The sequence below is a fragment of the Megachile rotundata genome, chromosome 10, assembly GCF_050947335.1.
Source record: "Megachile rotundata isolate GNS110a chromosome 10, iyMegRotu1, whole genome shotgun sequence".
NCBI lineage: Eukaryota > Metazoa > Arthropoda > Insecta > Hymenoptera > Megachilidae > Megachile > Megachile rotundata.
Window position 1 is genome coordinate 14,966,698 of NC_134992.1, and position 18,738 is coordinate 14,985,435.

General features: G+C 43.1%; 2 protein-coding genes and 2 long non-coding RNA genes across 6 annotated transcripts in view; 2 read left to right on the forward strand and 2 right to left on the reverse strand.

Moving 5' to 3' along the window:
• Nucleotides 1-819: 819 nt before the first annotated feature.
• Nucleotides 820-2,312, forward strand: LOC143265217 (uncharacterized). Its single transcript, XR_013039500.1, has 2 exons — nt 820-1,074; nt 1,614-2,312. It is a non-coding gene; the product is annotated as an uncharacterized LOC143265217 (long non-coding RNA).
• On the reverse strand, nt 1,510-3,414 carry mRpS5 (mitochondrial ribosomal protein S5). The gene is made up of 6 exons (XM_012283753.2): nt 3,239-3,414; nt 3,049-3,114; nt 2,650-2,988; nt 2,358-2,588; nt 2,086-2,285; nt 1,510-1,974 (listed from the first exon to the last, which is right to left on the reverse strand). Exons 1-6 carry the CDS (start codon nt 3,309-3,311, stop codon nt 1,585-1,587), a joined length of 1,299 nt encoding a protein of 432 aa, XP_012139143.1. The 5' UTR covers nt 3,312-3,414; the 3' UTR covers nt 1,510-1,584.
• Nucleotides 3,415-3,823: 409 nt separating this feature from the next.
• LOC100878295 (homeobox protein Nkx-2.4) overlaps nt 3,824-18,738 on the forward strand; it is a 39,888-nt gene continuing 24,973 nt past the window's right edge. The window contains exons 1-2 of one of the 2 annotated variants that reach the window (XM_076536021.1): nt 3,824-6,733; nt 9,950-10,248. In XM_076536021.1, coding sequence (XP_076392136.1) covers nt 6,016-6,733; nt 9,950-10,248 — 1,017 coding nt within the window. In that variant the 5' untranslated portion in view covers nt 3,824-6,015. The remainder of the gene's footprint in view (nt 6,734-9,949; nt 10,249-18,738) is intronic. The other variant, XM_076536020.1, reaches the window with a different exon arrangement.
• LOC105662330 (uncharacterized) overlaps nt 6,740-18,738 on the reverse strand; it is a 43,000-nt gene continuing 31,001 nt past the window's right edge. Inside the window, exons 10-15 of one of the 2 annotated variants that reach the window (XR_013039475.1) lie at nt 10,800-10,901; nt 10,533-10,731; nt 9,922-10,334; nt 9,810-9,839; nt 7,333-9,510; nt 6,740-7,255 (exon numbers count right to left, since the gene is read on the reverse strand). This is a non-coding gene — a long non-coding RNA (uncharacterized LOC105662330). Of the gene's footprint in view, nt 7,256-7,332; nt 9,840-9,921; nt 10,335-10,532; nt 10,732-10,799; nt 10,902-18,738 lie in introns of both variants that reach the window. The other variant, XR_013039473.1, reaches the window with a different exon arrangement.

Here is an 18,738-nt window from a genome sequence, read left to right on the forward strand (position 1 = left end):
TGTAATTATAGACCGCTAGGACAATTATTAAGAAAAATAGCAAAATAGCCCATTTCATGGACTAAAAAATTGGCGTCCATCTAGCGGCGAAACTGCGAACTAAACTGAAAAAATAAAAATTGATTTTCTGGGCTTAATAGGCAAGAAAATGAATAACTTATTCAACAAAAATTGCTTCAAAATGTCTAAAGAAGCATACTACGTCGTCAAAGTTGCGAAATATTACTTTTTATATTTTTCCTTAACGCGTGTTCGGACATACGTTTTTTCAGTTTAGTTCGCAGTTTCGCCGCTAGATGGCGCCACAAATTTTCTCCATAAAATGGCATTTTTTTCATATTCTTTATTAAAGCCTTTAGGAAGCTTTTGTTGCATTATTTTGCTTCTAATGCGATCACATAACACTTTCTGAGCCTCGGAAGTAGTCAAAGTTCGCTAATTTTCGAGAAAATCGCATTTTTATATTTTTGTAGTTCCAACTTTCGCCGCTAGATGGACGCCAATTTTTTAGTCCATGAAATGGGCTATTTTTCTATTTTTCTTAATAATTGTCCTAGCGGGCTATAATTACATTCGTTCGATTCCGTAGGCGATAAGGAACAATTTGTATATCTCAGAATTTCGGGAAAGTCCCTAGTTTTCGAGATAATCGCATTTTTATGTTTTTGTAGTTCCAACTTTCACCGCTAGATGGACGCCAATTTTTTAGTCCATGTTTTGGACTATTTTTTTATTTTCTTTTCTAGCGCTCTGAGGAGGTTCTTGTGGCATTATGTAGATTCTAGAGAGGTCACAAAACACTTTCTGACCCTCAGAAATACGTAAAATTGCCTAATTTCGGAGAAAATCGAAATTTTAGTTTTTCGTAGTTCCGCCGCTCGCCGCCAGATGGCGCCACCTGTACCGTTTTGGACCGAATTCTACAAAAATTGATTTCCTGGCTTTATTAGGCATCAAAACGCATCAAACCCTAATAGAAATTTGTTTCTAAATGCCTCAGGAACCATATTACGTTGTCAAAGTGCCAAAATATTGCACTTTGCATGTGTAGTAGAATTGACATACGCGGCTCATGTACGTATCGCAATGCTGACACAAAATAATTAATTACTCATTACCCGAACATCATTTATGAACTTTTATGATCGAACCATGTAAATAATGCATTGCTGAACATTCTTTAATCATAAAAGTTCATAAACTGTGCTCAGAAAGTGAGTATTTAACGATTTTGCATACTCATTGTCGTGTATATTCCTCTTACGTGCCGCCCGCGCATGCCACGGAGGAATAATTACCGAAAAACCATATCCTCGTAGACTTTAATGCAAAATTGAATTTGCTCGCGCTTATGTACTTGACTTTTCAACTTTTTTGTCCACGCTTTTCTTTTGCACCACTCAACCAATTCAACCGGATGACACGGTTGACTATTTTTGCTTTAGCGTGAAATTTACTCGCTCGCTCAACATTGTTAGGTTAGGCGCGGAGCAAATCAAACAGACCTAGTACTATTATCAGTAATTGCTATTATTTATTCATGTTTAATTATATTATTCAACAATATAGATTATTATAACAATGTTACACTTGTTCATTTGCCTCCTTTGCAGCATGTTTTTTCCACTTGGACCCTTGGGCTTCCGGATATTTATCAACAAGGAAACTACAAACATTTCCTGTTTCAGCTTTTGATCTGATAATCACATCATATTGACCTCTTTGACGTTCTGCTTTACGTAAATGATTCGACCATGAACGTAATTTCGTATAAAATGGTACATATGGCTTCTTGTGCAAATATATTCTTCCATTCATCAAATGTTGCCTCAAATTTAAAGTTTCATCCGGACTAATTTCAGACTGCTTCCTGGCAGTTGCTGGTGAAGCAAGTACTTTTGGAAAATAACCAGTCTCCTTGGAGAATTCAACTAAATGCAGTTGCTTTTCATCTGCAATCTCTTGGAACGTTTTCTAAAAAGAATAAATATCATTAAATAGAATATATAAATAGTAAAAAGAAAACTTTATAAAAAGAATATTTATAGACAAACTAAGTAGTTCTTAAATGAATAAAATATGTACCTGCTGTATCAAACCAAGGAAGAAAGCTTTTACAATATTAGGAACATTCTTGGAACCTTCAATTTTAGCATAAATATCTTTTATGCCAATGGCTTCACAACATGTCTTAATAACACGATGACATACAAGCCCATGACCTTTAGGTTTTCGTTCAACATATATTTTTGTCTTTCCAAATTGTGTAAAAAAATCGTGCATGACTGAAACAATAAACTTGTAATTTTTTACATTTCTATGACCAATAATATTTAAAACAGTACAAAATGTTTTACCAGTATGTTCATTGTATCTCGCAATGGACATTAATCTCTGACCAGCTCTGTTTTTTGCTGTTATTAAACTTGGTTTAACGTTACCTCCAGAAAGCATTGAAAATCCAGCCAAACCATTTCTATTCCCAGTTATAACCAAACAGCGACAAGCTTTATTACGACCCATGTTACTTGTCATGACAGATACTGATTTATGATATAATATCCAACTTTCAAAGTTCTCAAATATTTCTGAAATAAATTATTATAAAAACAAAATATGATTATTTATACACTCACATATAATACATACCACCATTAACAGGATCAGGTGGCCCAAGAGTTCGTCCACCCATTAAACCACCAGTCCAACCACGTTTTAAAGGATTGCGTTTCGGTTTTTTTGACATGTTCCAATTTGTTGGTTTTTCCTCCTCTGCTTGCACGGGACTTGAAACACGCTCATTTGTTACTATTACATTTCCTTTCAGAACTGGAGCATTTAAGCCAGGCAATACCAATGGTACTTTTCCCTTGCCCATCTTTTGCCCTTTATTTAAATCTTTAACTCTAGGAGCAGATCTTCCTCTCCCTCTTCTTCTACCAGCATTGCTGACACTAGTAACTGACTTCCACAGCTCAGCCGCCGTCCCTAAATATTTCAGTTTTAAGTTATTATATGTCTATTAAAATTACGTCGATATGTACTTACTCTTCATGAAAAAACTAGTAGTACTCCTTGCATTTTGAATTAGCGGATTGCGTGGTATTAACAAACCTGCAATTTAAAAATATAAAATAAAAATCCAATACGAAAGGCTCCAAATTGGATGGAAAATGTTATAAACATTTTAAGGTTATATTAAATACAATATTATTCACAGATAATATATTTATCGTACCATTATCTGTAATAAATTTACTTCTCGTGCAAGTCGTTATTAATCTACAAACACGAAATATTCCACTCGTCATTTTAAATCTGTAAAATCGTATTCTATTATTAAATCATCAATACTGAACTCTAGAGTTCAGTAGTTATTACAGACGAGGTATACAGTAGAGTTTATTCGATTTATCGTTTACGCCATTTTTTGGTCGCAACATGAAAACTGACATCATTGAAAACATTGCGAGTATTTTATACATTTTCAAAACCCCATTCTTTCACGTTCCATGAATTTTATATTTACGTACTACTAGAAAAATAGAAAATTGCGTTTTCCAAAAATTGTTCGTCTTCGAAAAGGCAATTTTCAATTTCGTTAATTCCGCCGTATCTCGTTAGATGACGTCATGACTCAGTTCCGGTGGAATTATAGTACGATTAGTTCCTACCTTCCACCGCTAGATGTCTAGGCTTTTTTACGTCCATAAAATGCAATTTAAAAAATGTTTGTTTTTATCGTTTTGGAGGAATTACGATGTCTTTCATTATGACTGAAATTACATGGTACACAATATTTTTTGTAGAAACGTAAAAGTCTTTACTTCGAAAGGAAAAAGTTAGGTGGCGCCAATGATACAGTTTACAAAAAGCGCGCGAATGAATGTCAGTATAAGGAAGACGCGAACAAGGCTTCCGAAGTAGTAGCGGTTTAGTAGCGTCAGAGAAGAAACCATCAAGAATTATGTCTGCAAAGATATTGGAATTGACAGTGAAAATGATTTATGACAACTAGATTGACGAGAGTCTTGTCGCACGTCATAACAATGTTATAATGTTATATGTTCGATTGTTCGACCGCCGTTTTGAAATTTTTTCTGTGCCAACGTATCCGGACAACTTTCATCGAATGAAAGTCAGTTTGGCCAGAGTCATGCGTGGTTCAACCGGCTTCTGGAAACAGCAGAACTGCGAACACGATACTGGCGGACGAGTAACGAATTTTGTTGTCCGCGAAACATGCCAGTCGGTAAAATCGGCGAGCATACGGCGAGGAAGGAAGTGGGTGTCGCAGAGGGTAGGTGGGATGGCGTATAAATTTTTCCAAGGACAAAGCCGAAAGCGGAGGTAGAAAGCGAAAGGGAGATAGGTGGTTAGGCAGAGAGAAAGAAGGGCGAGGAAGGTGGGCTGTCTCGAGACCGGTGGCCATGAGACGCAGTCAGCAGCCAGATTAGGCAGACGAGGTGGCAGTTGGTAGGGAGCGAGGGAGCAGCGCACGATAGGTGGACGCGCAGCAGGAGGTCCGTGGAGTCGGCCAACGACGTCGCGTTTCACGGAACGGCGCAACCCCGACGAAGCCACGAACCGGTCGTAGCGGGATCCAATGAAAGCGCATGGGCTCACTGATTGGCGGGGTTCGTCCAATGACAGTATGGTTTAGGTAGCTCGGTCGGGCTGGAGGTCGGTTAGGTGGCCCCGCGAGCCCCTCTCCGGGCAGGCGAGTGGGAGCCCTTCTCTCACACGCAAAAGGGGACATCTCATCACGACTCTTGGTAGCAGGCACTTCTCCGTAGTGGGCACTCCACTCATCGTGTCGTCGTACGGGTTCTCCGCGAGAGGCTGTGGGGCCCGAGCCCGGACGAACGAGCGAGCGAGCGAGCGAGCGAGCGCGACCGGCCGAGCCGCTGGTCGAGTGGGTCTAAGCGGCCGTGAGGACCTCTCCAGGAGTACCCGACAGTCCTCTTCATTCATTCATTCATTCATCCATCCATCTATCCATCCATCCATCCATCCAACCATCCATCCATCCAGCCAGCCAGCCAGCCAGCCAGCCAGCAAGTCAGCCAGCCAGCCAGCCAGCCATCCATCCATAGACGCTCTCTCCTCTCCTACGGAGAGAGAGTGTATCCTCGACGAAGGTGGAGGCGAGCCGTAGAGTGGTACATCTACCATCGTCTCTCTATCGGCAGAGTCCAAGGACTCGAAGACCCCCCGGGTGATTTCAGTCGGCCGCCGGCCGGCTCTGGCCGGCCACTCTCCTCGACCACGTGTGTACCACTGTTCCGTTTCCGTGTCGTGCCGATGTTGTGACGTGACGTACCGCGGCGTGTCGTGTCTACCTGGCCTCCTTCGTCCTCCGGGAGTCGATTGTTCGTGTGCGCGCTACGTCGCGGCCGAGATCGGTCATCGAGGACTCGCGCGTTTCCTTCCCGGTGAACCGACAGAGTCCCCAGTCGGTCGCCGAGAGTCGAGCACCGTATCCGAGGGTGCCTTTCACCCGGTCTCTCCAGTGATCCTCGTTTGAACCGGGACAACGGGGCGTAGGAATGTGCCGGATGTCGCGGCGACGTTGCTGGATGCATCCAGCAACAACAGCCTCCCTCGAGTCGGAGGGCACCGATGGACGTGTTCCGCGAATCGTATCCAGTCCGTGAAGAACGCTACCTACGAAGGATCGAGTTCGTCAGGATGCAGTGATCGTGCGTTAGAGGATTATTGTGTTCGACGCGTATATACCGAAGTGTGATCGTGAAACGTACAAAGTGATGGGTCTCAAAGAGACGAATTAAACTGTCGAATCACTTCGAAGGACCAAAAACTGTCGAGTTCGACGAAGGTGTACAAAGAACAGGAAGACGAGTGAACTCGTCCAAATTTGCAGGTGAAATTGAAGATCGGTGCGATACGCAGCGGTGGGAGCTCCAGTCATGTCGGTTTCCCTTGGCTAGCGCCGGCCTCAGGATTCCGCGAAGCGCGAGCTTCAAGTACTTCGAGGGCGCGGGCCTCGTCGAGATGAGCGGTGGCAGCAGCGGTAACAGCGCCGGCAACCAGGGTAACGGCAATGCCACCAGCTACCACCAGCACCAGCAGCAACAACAACAGCAACAACAACAGCAACAGCAGCAGCAGCAACAGCAACAACAAACGCAGCTGGAGCAGGCTAGCTTGCTGACGGATCTGAACGGTATTGACCTGGCTATGAGCCTATCGCCCAAACAGCATTCGTCCCACGTTCAAGCCGCTGGTGGCGCTCATACAACTCCGTTCAGCGTCACAGATATCCTGTCCCCCATCGATAACGAGTCGTTCAGGAAGCTGGAGCAGGTGATCGGCGTCGGCGTGGTCACGCATTCTCAGGTCTCTCCTTACGGTAACGCGTGTGGCGCCCGCGTCGGTGGCAATACCGGTAGCTCGAGCGCGAGTAGCGGCAGTCCACCGCTTCACGGAGGTTCGACGCCCGGTGGCGGTACTCCTGGACCGGTTTCCGGTCCGAACGACGCCACCGGAGGAGGCAGCAGCGCTGCCGGTGCCGGGGCAGGCATGACTGCCATGGGTAATCCTTACGCTACTATGCAACTCACCTCGCAATATCAATATTGCGCGGCTGAGTTGTCCTATCATCACGCGGGTCCAGGGGTCGCAGGAGGTGCCACCGCCACCGACCCCATGAGGTCCCATCATCCTTGGTACGCCCCGGCTCCACCGGCTACCAACGACCCGCGTTTTGCCAGTGAGTATCTTCTCTTCGTTTTAAAATGCGTAATACTTCTACGTTTCCTCCTCATCAAGCGTTCCATCGCGCCATAACAATGGAGTATCGTAGGGATTACAGTCCTCTCCGTCTCCTAATTTCCTAATCGTTTCCCTCAAACGAGACCAATTTTACACGGATGCGTTTTGAAACGCTTGATACGTGGATCGCGCAAGTAGAAAATTTGTTCGGGAAAAGGAGAATCGTGGATGGAAGTAAATAGTCTCGATTCTCGGGAGTTCTTTCACGAGTTGCACGCGATCATCCCTTTCGCCTTCGACGAGGCACGTCTGTCCCGCTTTTATCGACTTCGAGACCAGCTCGCACTTAGTCCATTTAGGTATCGATGAAGCGTCGGACTCGTGTTTCAATGTCCACAGTAGTCTTGTTCGTATCGTCGTCTCGTGACTGTAGACTCATGAATTGTTCCGTCGCTTGTAACAGTATACGTTTCGACGTGTCCGTATCTATTCTATTCTTGTTTTAATTAGACAGCGGAATCTGGAAAATCAAAGTCCGTGATATAGTTTATGGGTATGTTTAAAGAAACAGGTAAAGTTTTGTTAAATATACTTCACCTTGCATGTAGTCATACAAGAGTCCGGGGTTGCTACATGCGATATAAGTATTGCTCAATACACATTACCACGCTATCCACGTTACTATGTAATTACTACAGAGTTCATGTTACCACTCATTCTGTGTCGCCATTTTTCTTAGGAAAGTCACAGCGCTATACAGTTTTAAGAACAGTAAACTTGAAACGTGAATAGTTGGGCCTTCTTCCCCTATATCGTTTAGCGACCATATTCATCATCGTACGAAATAAGTAATGGCGTCGTCGTCCGAAAATTCTCCTTCATTACCACTGCATCTGTCGAACAAAAACTTCAGAATAAGTGAGGTAACTCAGTAACCAAGTAATTTATCCAGAGAATATATTCACCGGTACCGATTGTTGAAAAGTAGAATAATCAACGCCTCTCGCGACTATCCGTTTAAGTATGCGTGTCCAGCTAGGATCTAGCTCTCACACGAGCGTGTACGAGAGTCATGCTCGAGGGCATCGAGGAGGTTTTTCGAGTTCCTCGCGTTTCGAGCTTCTGAAAAGATCGTCGACCAACAAAGCCGCGTCCTTCGGACTTGTGTCAACAGATGTTCGTCTCCTTGGATTTCTGTCCGCCGCACGCGCCACTTTGTTCAACCGCTAGACAAGTATCGATCCTCGGCCCCGAAATGCGTGGCTACCGGACACTACGAGAGATTTTAGTTAAACAAATAAGCTCGGACGACCCTCGTCGCTGCGAGAGTCTGCCACGACTCGATGCGCATTCACTGGGAACATTTCCCAAATTCAATTTCTCTGAGCTACGGTTAGAAAAGATTCGAATCACCATTTTTTTACGTAACGTTATCTCTAGACTTTCTATATATTCTTATACTCTGATAAGTTGTCAGATGTTCCCTCTATAAGCTCTTCCCTGTGAAACTATAGCGAACGAAGAAGAAGTTATGTACATTCTTTTGCATTCTATGGTGTTGAAGTTGCAGGACGAGTAAATTGGTCCACGTTTCATCGGAGGATAGTTTGTCCATCATTCGTGATACTCTATAATTATATGTTCACGTCAGTCAGATTCATCCTAATGGGACATTCGACTACGGTGGTCAGGTAGGCGGGTTCGACAACGTCAATTTGCTTAATGAGATTCACGGGTCCTCGATCCACCCCCGTGTTCGCAGAACTTCCGTCGAAACGCTGAATCCGTCGTTCTTCGATCGCTTTCCATTGTCCTGGTTCACATTCCTCTCAAAGGAAATCTTCAAACGTTTCATCGATGACTCGGAAGCTGAGCGTTCGCTAGGAAGTTGTTCGAAGAGTCCATTAAACATCAATTGATCCGACATCTTTTAACCTTTCAAAGGCTACATTGTCGACGAGGAAAAATGTGTTGGTTTCGAGCGTTTTTTCAGTGATTATAGATGCAACAGTTTCACACGGTGTCATAGAAATTTATCAAATTTCAAATGTACTGAGGGTGACTGATAAACGCGGATTTCAAAGTCATCGTTGGTTTACTCTCTAACTCTCAACTACTTAATTTCTTTAGATAAAAGGACTCAGTACAGAAGCTACGATGGTCATTTTAAGTTGGTACCTTCCCTTAATTTATAAAAGCTACATGCAAATTTATTGAATCTCAAAACCAGAGGTCACCGAAGGCTCCACCAAGAAAATTTTCATCAATTTTCCAAGGAATTTCATCGGGCGCAAACAAATTTAGCTGCCGGTGTCTCGAGTGGTATGTCTTTCTCGACCAGAACCGGCCTGACAGGCCGAGAGATACGTTCTCACAGACATAATAATAATTCGGGACCTCATCGTTGGACCTCCCGTACTCGATGACGTAGCACTTCGCGCGGCTAAATCGCTCCTTTTGTACAGGACCAACGTGTCCGTTCTTGACAGCCCTTCGCCAAACTGACGAGGGATGAACCGCTCGTTGGCTTTCAGTAGCTCGAATTCAGAGGCTCGACCTCTACGCTTGGTCACTGCCTTGTCTACGTATCGCGTCACCATTTTTTATATCTTCGTGTACTCGCGTGCCTTTCCGTCTATCGTTTTCGCTCGATCCTCGACAGATCTTTGCGGAAATTATCTACTCGTTGGAAAGGTCCTGATATACTCGTTGGGAAGGTCCTGGATACTCGTCTTGGCTGTTGTTCCTGGGATTTGTCCGACGGCTTTGTTACCCCTGAAACGGTGTCGAAAGTAAAGAAACGATTCACGGTGGATTGTGGTGTAACGAAAATTAAAGAAGGGAAGGTCTCAGATCGCGAGCTGATTTTTTAGGGGTAATGCTGACAATTGCAGAGACTAGAATTTTAGGAATTTGAGATTTAAGTGTGTTGGATCTTTGAGTTCTTATAATTTTAAAACATCAGGGGTCTTGCAAACTTTTCTCAAGATCTGGATTTTGTAATTATGATAATTTTAGAACTATCTCAGTTAGGTACTTATACTAATTTCTAATTTTACTCCAAAATGGCGGACCTTCACAACCTCCTTCTGTCCCCCGTTTACCTGTAATTCCAAACGAAGAGAATTAATGGAACGAAATATGGATTCGATAAAGTAATAAAAAGAAAGAAAAACGAAATACTACCGTCAGTTTTCTCCAATATGTTTTGCAGTTTCGCGGCTGATGGGCGCCGCGGCGGCAGGTGCCGGGACCAACATAGCCGGCTGCTCCGTGGGCCAGTCAATGGGCGACGTGACGAAGTCGTCGGGCATGGGAATGGGCGTCGGCGTCGGTGTCGGTATGGGCGTCGGCGGGATGCAATTCCCCCACCTTCCACAGAGACGAAAGCGTCGCGTTCTGTTCACCCAGCAGCAGGTTCACGAGCTCGAGAGGCGGTTCAAGCAGCAGAAATACCTGAGCGCGCCCGAACGGGAACACCTAGCCGGCCTAATTAACCTTACGCCCACTCAGGTACGTGTTCAAATGTTTTTCTTCTTAGATCCTGATCGATCAATACTACAAAGAAAATCATCCAGGGACGTCAGCATTTAGACAAACTGAAACAGACATTTTAATTGTAAGTTCATGTTTTGAAGGAAGTACAATGTAACTGGGGGCCAAGTTGGTCTTACGTTCACAACGTATGTGCTCATTGTAAGCGGAGTAAGGTTGAAGCACAGTAGTGAAGGGAGACTTCTCTTGGAAAGTATAGTAGGAGCTATGTGTAGATTAAGTTTTTCTGCTTAGGGCCTTACCTAAATAATATACATATGAGTAGGTTCATCGGTTCTCTGGAAGTTGTTATTGGTATCGAGCTATGTTCTTCCTACATCTTCTTTAGGTTTCCTTAAGTTTTTCAAGGTCTTTGCCCAGCTCCTATATCAGAGGTTCACTGTAGGTCCTACGCTCTAGTCCCTCCTTGAGCTGCTCTTGGACTCTAGACTCTCAGACGCTCTATATATTTTACCAGAATGTACATGTGAAGAATATACGGATACACATATGAATAAACTTGTTCTTACGTTCATTCTGTTTACTCTCAAGGTCTGTAAAGCTTCCCTATTTACTATGTAACAAAAAGCACCAAACAGGTCATCTTCGAAAGTCCATAAATACATCAGTACCTGTAACAAAAGAAAGGAAAGTTCACTTATTAGATTCTAACGAGGTGCAGTTAGATATATCGGAACTCGACATTCGCTGGGTGGGATCAGCTAGCTAACATGCCTAATTACAATGTAGCAGCAACTCGATCCATCTCGATTTCCCTTCGATCAGCCGGATCGGTCCACCTGCCTGCTCCGGCTACAGAACACGATACTCGAGATGCGCACACGCGGCCCGCTACCACACACGAACACGACGAGGATTAATTGCTGAGAGGAGATTAATTGCAGGGAGCAGGTGGTGGGTGTACGCGTGGGTGTATCTACGTCTCTCGGCCAATCGGATCGATCGACCTCAGGGGCGTTGGTTGCCTACGGACTTGTTAGCTTCGAAACTAGGGGTGACTACCGTCGAATCAAACCTTTTATTATCGATAGAACGCTCTATGTTTTTCGACTCGTCTATTATCGTGTTAGATTACCGAGGCATGATCGCGATATTTTCCTGCGCTGGGGGCTCTAGGGCGTTGCAGAATTGTCATAGTTCACTTGCAATTCTTCTGTGTTTGATATCAATTCATATTCGTAATGAAATAATGTACAGACGTAACTAGGAATGTGAACATTTTCAAATTTCTATGTCCCGTGTGATCGATGGAGACTAGTGTGGAGGATACGGAGACTGACGGTAATTTAGCAGGAGTTTGTTGAAGATCACAGAAAGTAGACCAATGGGGATTTCGAATTTCCCTCTATAAAAATAGGCGTCACTTGTTTTCGAAGGGTCACCTCGTTAAAATTACCCAATCTGACACGTCCACCGGATTCTCCAACCCGAAAGTGTTAAGCAAATGATGGTAGCCTGGTCAGAAATAGAGTCCTCGAAGAGGCGTGTTTGTTCGAGGCAAGGTGGATAGAATTCGACCAGGTAGGCCATGTAAATATTGTCTTAGGAACCGAAAATTTTTCTCGGCCCATCGATTAACCATACGAGATAACAAATTAGCTAGAGATTCCGTAAAGAAATTTTAAAACGTCGATTCGAATAAACTTGTTCATCGAAAAGCTAACGTTGCAGAGTACGTTCATTTGGCCGATTCGAGCGGGTCGTTTCGGCGGTGGCCATTTAGAGCAATCGACCCGGTCAGAATCAGATTTTAACGAGCAATCTTCATTGGGCAGACAAGTCTGCTCGGCTCGATGCGGCAGTCTGGCAACAATAAATAATTGTTGCGCAGCTCATTGGTTGCATCCTGGTCGCTCGTCCCCTCGTTCAGTCTGCCGTTTCGTCTACCGCGCGTCTCTCCGTTCAATCCGCTCGTCGGTGCATCTTCTGCATGTACGATTCGTTCTGCGATCATGTGCACATGCTTTCGGACGAATGTTCGTATATCAGCTTGCTACTGTGGCGTTAGCATTAACCGTTACTACAATGCTTTATGAATACGTAGGCACACTTTGCACTGCCATTGGAGTGTCTGCGTTATGGAGTATCTCAAAAGATATATATTTTATTACAGCTTTGTTTGCAATTATTTTTGTTGTGGCTCGATTATTCAAAGTTTAATGACACTCTGTATGATAACTGAACAACCATATGTTGGATCAATATATACATTGCTAACAATGTTCACTGCTCAGTGAAAGTTCAAGCATTATGGAGTGTCTCAAAAGATATATATTTTATTACAGCTTTGTTTGCAATTATTTTTGTTGTAGCTCGATTATTCAAAGTTTAATGACACCCTGTATGATAACCGAACAACCATATGTTGGATCAACATATACATTGCTAACAATGTTCACTGCTCAGTGAAAGTTCAAGCATTATGGAGTGTCTCAAAAGATATACATTTTATTATAGCTGATATGTTTGAAATTATTTTTGTTGTGGCTTAATTACTCAAAGTTTAATAGGACACCTTATATGACAGTCGAACAACCATGTGTTGGATCACAATGTTCACTGCTCAGTGAAAGTTCAAGCATTATGGAGTGTCTCAAAAGATACACATTTTATTACAGCTTTGTTTGCAATTATTTTTCTTGTGGCTCGATTATTCAAAGTTTAATGATACACGCTGTATGACTATAGAATCAAATAGCCATGCGTTGGATCAACATATGCGCTATTAACAATGTTCACAGCTGAGTGAAAGTTGCAAGTACACCTCATTTTTAGCTGACTTACCGCCATGGGCAATATAATTGTTTTTAGCAAAAAAAGTATACGATGATTCAATAATTAAAAGCAGTGTTGGTGGAGAATTTATATTTAATCAAAACTGCTATTAAAAATTCTAAGCGGAAAATAAAAATGCGATAGTGTATGTTGAGTCTATGGAAGGCGATATAAGGAGAGAGTACGATACGGAATTCGTAAAAATAGGCACTCGAAGAAAGCAATTGAAGATCCGCGATCATCTCATCCCCGTGGAAGGAGTCCTTTGATCCGGCAGGAGAGGGAGACCTTAAATGCGGCCGTTTGAAAACGGAAGGCGGGCGCTTGGCTCCCTAAACCGGAAGTCGTCGGGTTCCCCCGCGTCTGGCGAAGTCACAGCGGAGAATCGAGCTCCGCGCGGAAGTCCGCAAAAAGGGCTGATTGCAATCAGCCGCGGATTTTCGCGTGCGCATAAGTTTCGATAACGAGTTTCGGGCTCGATGGTACTCGGATCTCGCCTGAGCCGTCGATACTGGCCGTGAAGGCCAGCCTCGGAAACGGGACGTGGAAAGAGAAAATCGAAGGAGAGCCAGGGAGAGACCGGTTGATCGTGCCGCGTATACGTACAGCCACGTACACGTATAGAGCGGCCACTTGAACTTCTGGGGACAAATAGAGACCAAACGAGCTACCAGTATGTCGTTTGCGCGCGCGTGTGTGTGTGCGCCACCCTGCGGTACCATCCACTTACGGCCACTCGAAGTCTACGTACGAAGTCGTGCTCCGTAGGTAGCCCACGATGGCTGCACGGGGAGACTAACGAATCATTATGCGAGAGGAGCACCGCGGATCTTAGGTGCCCTCGGGTCGCCTTGAAAGCGGGGATATTTACGCGTGGAAAGGTCGAAGGAAGTGGAGCATGGTCGCGAGGGAGGATGCAACCGTTTTTCTTCCTCGTCGAGCTCGAACGCGATTGGACTGCTTCAAACAACCGTAACTTCTTTTCGCGTATCTTTGCTTCGTACCGGTTACTTTACGAGAGAAGGCTCTGGTTTAGCCTCGAAATCTATGGTTGCTTCCCAGGAAAGTGTTCGACTATCGTCGATTTCTTTCAAGATTTTCTTGTACATACGGATTACTCGAATGCGCTCGGAAAGTTGTGAAAAATGAACACCGTTGAATAGTTTGAAGTACAATTACCAAAGGATATTCGAGTTCTCTCGAATTTCCCAAGTATTTCGTCTAACGACAGATTCAATTTGCTGCATAGAACATCGAGGTCCCGGTAAAAGGCGTTCAAAATGGCTGTTGCGAATTCGACGGACCTCGAGGAAAATACTTTGGGACTCGATCGAGAATCGATGCCGAATTAACCAGTCGAACGACCTAACGAACGAAGAAGGTATAGCTCTTCGAGACACTCGAGTCTCGAGTCTCGACACGAGCACGCTTTCGAAGGCTTGTAAAGGATCGAGAGACGTCGAAAAAAAAGAAGAAATTTTCCGCCTATCATTTGCCCGATCGGCGGAGAAAAGTGTCGCATCGACCGTTTCCAGGTAAAGCGTCACGCAAAATCGACCCCGTTTCCTGTAACGAGACCTCTCGAGCCGACGTCGACGAGCAACCACGATTCCTTTCTGCTCCATCAGGCCAATGATGGATGACGCGGTTCGCGCTGGAAATATGGTTGACTAGGGAACTCGAACAATACGTCACTATAGCCGTTCTTCACTCGCGAGCTCGCCATTTTGCTTCCATGCTTTCGCTCGATCAATTGCTGTCGGGAAAAGGGTGATCGATTTTTCTTTTTCGATTATATCCTTTCTTTCTCTCCTTCGAGATCACTCATTTGTTTAATTAATTATTTCTTTATATGCAAGAGTTTGAATATTTTGGATTTTCGAACTTTCAGATGGACTTTGCTTATTTTGGGTTGCGGAGATTTGGAATTTGGTGTTGGGGACTTTGGAGAAATGGCAGTTTGAGAGATTGGGGCGTTGAGAAATTGGGACTTGGAGAAATTGGGATTTCGGAGATTTGAAATTTGGTGTTCGGGACTTTGGAGGAATGGCAGCTTGAGAGATTGGGACGTTGAGAAATTGGGACTTGGAGAATTTTAGATTTCGGAGATTTGGAATTTGGTGTTCGGGACTTTGGAGGAATGGCAGCTTCAGAGATTGGGGCGTTGAGAAATTGGGGCTTGGAGAATTTTGGATTTCGGAGATTTGGAATTTGGTGTTTAGGACTTTGGAGGAATGGCAGCTTGAGAGATTGGGGCGTTGAGAAATTGGAACTTGGAGAAATTAGGATTTCGAAGATTTGAAATTTGGTGTTCGGGACTTTGGATGAATGGCAGCTTGAGAGATTGGGGCGTTGAGAAGTTGAGACTTGGAGAATTTGGAATTTTGAAAATTTGAAATTTGGTGCTCAGGATTTTGGATGAATGGCAGCTTGAGAGATTGGGGCGTTGAGAAATTGGAACTTGGAGAAATTAGGATTTCGAAGATTTGAAATTTGGTGTTCGGGACTTTGGATGAATGGCAGCTTGAGAGATTGGGACGTTGAGAAATTGGGACTTGGAGAATTTGTGATTTCGAAAATTTGAAATTTGGTGCTCAGGACTTTGAATGAATGGCAGCTTGAGAGATTAGGGCGTTGAGAAATTGGGACTTAAAGAATTTGCAACTTTGGTATTTCAAAAATATGAAATTTAATATTTAAGACTTTGGACGAATGACATAAGGGGTTGGCTCTTAAACAATTTGAAACTTTACAATTTAACAGGGTGGAACCTACGGAGGTTGAGACTCTGCTAGTTTTGTACCTTCGGAGGTTGAAGCTTCAGAAGATTGGGACAAGAAGAACGTCAATTCAGGAATATGGGTTCCATGAAAGACCCAATGCTCCAAAATTCCCTATAAGGGTAGCTGATAAACGAGTTAGGAGGTAACGAGGTCGTGACATGTCGAATCACAAGGAGATCCAAGATCCTGTCGATCGTTTCCTCGAAGAACCTCGGAGACATCTCCGCATGTTTGCACGACATTGAACTCGCACGGTCCTCTTTAGTGCTCCCTCTTCGGGGGGTTGTTACCGCCGTGAAAGGTCGAAGAGGGTAGATTCGGTGGTAGGCAAACCCATTATTACGATTATCCTCATAACTGAATCCGCAGGTTTGTGTTCCAACCCTTATCTTTTTTCTTCGAGCTACGTTATCTTTCCATCTTCTTTTACTAAAAATTCTTCATACTTATACATCAGTTCTATACTGTGCAATGTTATTTCTGAATCGTTTTAAAAATCATCCCTTAACAGAGATTTAGTGTTTGTTCAATTATACAGATTCTTAAATTTTATTAAAAATGCGAATTCTTTATATTTATGTATCAGTTTTATTCTGTGCAATCTTATGCATTTTTGAATCGTTTTAAAATTCATCCCTTAACAGAGATTTAGTGTTGGTTCAATTATACAAATTTCTAAATTTTTAAAAAATGTGAATTCTCCATATTTATGCATCAGTTCTATCCTGTACAATTTTATGCATTTTTTTAAATCGCTTTAAAATTATTCATCCCTTAACACAGATTAAGTGTTGGTTCAATTATACACATTCCTAAATTTGATTAAAAATGTGAATTCTCCATATTTATACATCAGTTCTATCCTGTACAACCTTATGCATTTTTTAAATCGCTTTAAAATTATTCATCCCTTAACACAGATTAAGTGTTGGTTCAATTATACAGATTTCTAAATTTTATTAAAAATGTGAATCCTCCATATTTATACATCAGTTCTATCCTGTGCAATGTTACTTCAAAATTGTCTTAAAATTCATCCCTTAACAGAGATTAAGTGTGTATTCAATTATACAGATTCCTAAATCAGTTAAAAAGTTCACTGTCCTCTCAGGGGTTGTTTTCCCTCGACAACAATTTTTGATTACCTGAAAATTATCGTCTCCCGAAGATGCACTTTGCAGAAATTTTTCAGCTACTCGTAAATTCGGTTATCATCCCCCGCGATAAAGGAAACGGTTAAACCTTGAGGAGAGCTTGCTTCGCAAATATTGCTTCATCTTTAGCCCGCGTAAACGTTTCAGCAGTGTGTCTGCAAGGGAATATTAGGTGGCTCTATATGCACACTCAAAGGGTGGATAACTGGGCGTCGAGTAAAGCTCGCTACAAATTTGCTCGTCCAAAGAAGAAGCCCTTAATACTGTTTGCGGATAACTCTCGCGTTTAAGGGATTTTATCCTATCCTTATGTAAATTGTGTTTTACCGTCGAGTAAAAGTCGATGGACCGATTTACGATCAACGTAATTATTTAACAAGAAAGGAAAAATTTTGATCGGATAAAGTTAAATCGAAGGTTCAAGGCGTTGTCGAGCACTCGACGATTATTTTCACTTTTAATTTTTATTATCAAACTTTTTTGTTGAGAAAGGTTGTCAGGCTGACCTCCACGGCTGTCGAGGTGTTAACAATACACGAGTCGCATTGTTATCGTTCAAACAAAGTGTACAATGAAGCACAAGGGGTTGTTTCGTCTACATTCACCGATTTTTCATTAATTTCGCTTGAACTTCGGTTTCTATTAATTATTTAACTTTTTGATCAGGCTCGTCAAGCGGTTTTGCACTTTAATTAATGTCTCCCTTTTTATTTTCATTTTTTTTCGCAATGCCAGTCGCGGCAGGGCCGTCTAAATTCCCCTTGATATTTTTTCCCTCTCTCTCTCTTTCTTCCTTTCCGTCACGGATTTTTTTTTTTATTTCTCTCTACTCCTTCTAATTAACTTCTTCTCTCTCCTTTTCCCTTTCTCGCTCGTACCGGTCGATCTTTCGCGTTTTTAACGAGCTTTAAACTCGTTGTAACTCAACGGGCATAATTTACGGAGACCCGTCGCGGCTGCCTTTAGCGATTAAATTGTTGCGATCAATTTCGTGCTCCAAATTGCTCATTTAATTCGTCCACCGATTAATTACGCGTCCTGTCGGGTCCGACGTGTTTTCCCACCAACTTTCTTCGCCTTTTGCTCTCCCCGTTATTTACCCTTCGTCGAAAAATTATGAGCAATTCCGCGAATTAAAACACCTTCAGGTAAAAAATTCTGAGATATGAACAATAACGAAACAAAATAAATCGTGTCTCTTTTGAAGTTGGAGATTCACTGTAATTGACAATCAGCCATTTTATATTAGGAGCATTCATTGAATTGTTTGGGTAGCCATTAAGCTTTGAGCTCTAAATTGATTTCCTATGAGTTCATATTATTAAGCAGTGACTTCCTCTGTCACAAAATCGACCACCGATCTCTAACAATTAATCCACCACACAAAACAACCACAATACAAAGCAACTAAATATTTCTGACAGAACAATATTGAAGCCCCCATAAATAATTTTACTTCTCTCCGCGAATATAGCGCGTTATCCAAAAAGTTCTGGCAAACGAGCCCCCTCCTCATCGACAAAAGGGCGAAAAAATCGAGCGGGAACCAAATGCCTCTCGGGGGAGGCTAGCAATTGGCGGTTAGCTGCGAAACCGATACCGATCGAACGTTCGAAAATTTTGAGACTGCAAAAGGGGTGAAAGGTACGAAGGAGAGAGACGGATACAGCGAAACAGCGCGATAGATAGAGGGGGTTAGAGAGGAGAGAGGGCGGACCAGAGGGAGTGTAATTTGC